Source organism: Poecilia reticulata, linkage group LG18 (genome assembly GCF_000633615.1).
Source record: "Poecilia reticulata strain Guanapo linkage group LG18, Guppy_female_1.0+MT, whole genome shotgun sequence".
NCBI classification, from domain to species: Eukaryota; Metazoa; Chordata; class Actinopteri; order Cyprinodontiformes; family Poeciliidae; genus Poecilia; species Poecilia reticulata.
This window is the reverse complement of record NC_024348.1, coordinates 10,630,240-10,633,186: the sequence shown is the minus strand read 5'-3', so window position 1 is coordinate 10,633,186 and position 2,947 is coordinate 10,630,240. Positions and strand designations below refer to the sequence as shown.

The 2,947-nt window shown below is 36.4% G+C and overlaps 1 protein-coding gene across 1 annotated transcript in view; it reads right to left on the bottom strand.

The window, feature by feature from the left end:
* Positions 1–553, bottom strand: part of LOC103480463 (nuclear factor 7, ovary) — a 5,771-nt gene extending 5,218 nt beyond the window's left edge. The window contains exons 1-2 of the mRNA XM_008435415.1: positions 469–553; positions 59–112 (exon numbers count right to left, since the gene is read on the bottom strand). Coding sequence (XP_008433637.1) covers positions 59–110 — 52 coding nt within the window. The 5' untranslated portion in view covers positions 111–112; positions 469–553. The remainder of the gene's footprint in view (positions 1–58; positions 113–468) is intronic.
* Positions 554–2,947: the final 2,394 nt, after the last annotated feature.

Here is a 2,947-nt window from a genome sequence, read left to right as displayed (position 1 = left end):
TAAAGAAAAATGTCAGATCAATTCTATTAATTTAAAAATAATAATAAAAGCAACGTACGTTTGTTGCGCTTTAGGATGGTTTTTAACTCCGCGCCTTCTTCCTTATTCATGGCTGTGGAGAAAGAAACACATTGAAAACTTGAAAAAAAAGGACAAAACAAACAAAACTGAATATCGTTTTAAAATTAGAAAACAATAATTAAATGTAAGGAAAAAGCAGAAAAATGAGTAAATAATAATCGTATTCATTTATTGTACATACACATATCAATACTCATATCTTCATATTACTTCAGATTTTATTTTATTTTTTTCATCAACGTGAAAGTAAAAAGAAAAATAAGAATTTTAAAAAATCGGTAATTCATTAATAATTAAAATAGTTGAAATACAAACTTTTAACTCAAACTGTAACACCTGAGATGTACTACAGATAAACAGAGAATCGATGTATTTATAGCTGATTACCTGTTGTGTTGTCGGAGCGTTGCTGCAGCTCTGATGGTCGAGAGAAGAGGACAGGTAGCGCTGCTCGTCCAAGCTTTTTATTGAACACCGGGGAAGGATGCCCCCCCCCCCACACACACACACTCAGAGCAGACTCACTCTGAGGGCATCAGGAGGAGTGATGTTTTACAGCTGCAATAAAGCCAGTAATCAGTCAGTGACGCAAATGGCCGAGGTTTCAGGCTGAAGTTACTGTAAACTGTAAAACCAGCAGCAGAGGAATGAGAGCAGGGGTCAACCCGGCCTCTGCGAGGGCTTAAATAAACCATCAAATGGCACCAAATGTCATTTTATAAACAGATGATTCCTAAAATGTACAGGCTTGTGCCAGGTTGGACAACCCCCCCAAAAAACCCCTGAATGTCAGTATAAGCAGAAACAGAAGAACTGATTCGGCCTCAGGAGCAAAGAGCAATAACCTGCAAAATCTCACCTCACATTATGCAAGCAAACATTTACATCAACAGGCATTTCCTTAAAGGTCTGCCTGCGTCCCTTACGGCTTGTTAAATTTTTCGCCTACTTCTAGATTTCATATTACATCAGAGCAAATGGCAGTGGTTCTACTTACAAGAAACATAAAAAGGAAATTTAAAACATTCATAGGTAATATTCATAGGTAATATTCATTTAAACAAGTTCAAACTATATCTTAATAACTTGCATAACAAATCTGTGAATTACTAAACTGTAATATTTAGGATGAAGAAAATTCCTTTACATGCTACTTATGCTCTCTCAAGAAAGGTTGGATGCAATTTAAAGGCTTAAACATAATTTCTGTTTATTTTCGTCCAAGATGCAGATTAGTGTTAGAAGTAATTGTTGACCATAATTATAAATATTTTGTGAACGGAAAGCCAGATTGCACACAATAGCAAATGAAGCAATGCTTCTCCTCGACCCCGTTTGGCTGATTAGCTTCATTAGTTTTATTTTCAGGCCATAAACACATCAGTTAGTTTTATGTATTGCATTAAAAGCAGCAGGATATGAAATAACCAAACATGTGCGTACGGCAGCTGCTGATCCTTTTCCCTCAAACAGTTCGCTGCTTTAGGTTTTAAGGAACTTACAGTAAATTTAAAAAAAGACAAATAAAAGAGAAGACGCCTTTACAACTGGTGGAAGTGTCATCAACAGGGACAGAGAAGCAGGTCGGACCAGAAGGGAAAGACAATGTGTTGCAAGAACTGCAAACCGACGTTCTCCTTCAAATCTGAATTTACGTAATCTTATTTTGAAAAAAAAAAAAGAGGCAAAGAAATCAACCTTCTTCACAGTCTCTGCTACTTTGTTTGACAAATACCTGTAAAATGAACTGAAATCAGAGGAAAAAAAAGATGCTTTTGCGAGAACTGGTCCTATTCATTCACTTCTAAACACTAAATGCTATATTAATATACTAATAAACTTGACTTAAACAGCAGTAGCAAAGAGAATTTTACTTTATTGAATTAATAATTGAGTTATTAAGAGAATACAAATCAGACTCATTATTTTTAATGTTTTTCCAGTGGATTTCTGTCTAGTCGCAGTTCAGCATTTGTATATATGTTTTTTGTTTTTTTATTGGAGCACATCTAAAATATGTTTTACTTTTTTACTTGTTTTAATTTTTATGGCACTGAAACCGACCTGATCTCACAAACCAGATTTATAATCTGAAAAAAAAAAACATGTCTCAGAATTACCAAAAACTGTTCATTAAAATCTTTCTGTCCAGCTCTACGGATAACCTCTACTAATAATGTGATACGTTAAAGAGACTTAAACGCTGTTTTTCGGAGGAAGTTCTTCAGAAAACCAGCAGATTTTAAAAGTAATGCCAGCACAGGTTGAGTCACCATACAGGCATCATTTTTCCCTTACTCTGCTTTGCTCTGGCCTGACCTGAAACCTATAAAAGACGACTTATGCAACTCCAGCTGGGCCGTCGCCTTTACAGCTCATCCAACCGTCTGAGGAGTAATTGGGCTCCTCCTGCTGATAAGAGGGATGGTGCGACAGCGGGATGCTTCCCCACCACCCTGCCTATTGTCTGGCGGGTCAGATAAGATGCAGTCGTGGCAGCTGAATAAAGGTTGCAGAGATTTTTTTTGCCACGGCCGAGAAAAATCCCACCTTTCATCGGCTTCAGCCTGAAACGAACCGAGGCAACGTGCCGAGAATAAACACACCGGGAGCAGTGAGAACGATCAGATTTATTCTTCGATTTCAGACAACTCTGTGATGCTGTTGAACAAATATATGTATTTATGTAAAAATCCAGTTCTCTTGATATTGTCTTGATTTGTTCACACTCTGACCACAGGAAATATGTCTGTTTTATTTATTTATTTATTTTTTTTATAAAAGTGGCATCACATCTCTGACTATACCAAAATTCAAAACAAGCTGTTAGCTTTGAAATATGTACAAACACCAGGATTCTTATATA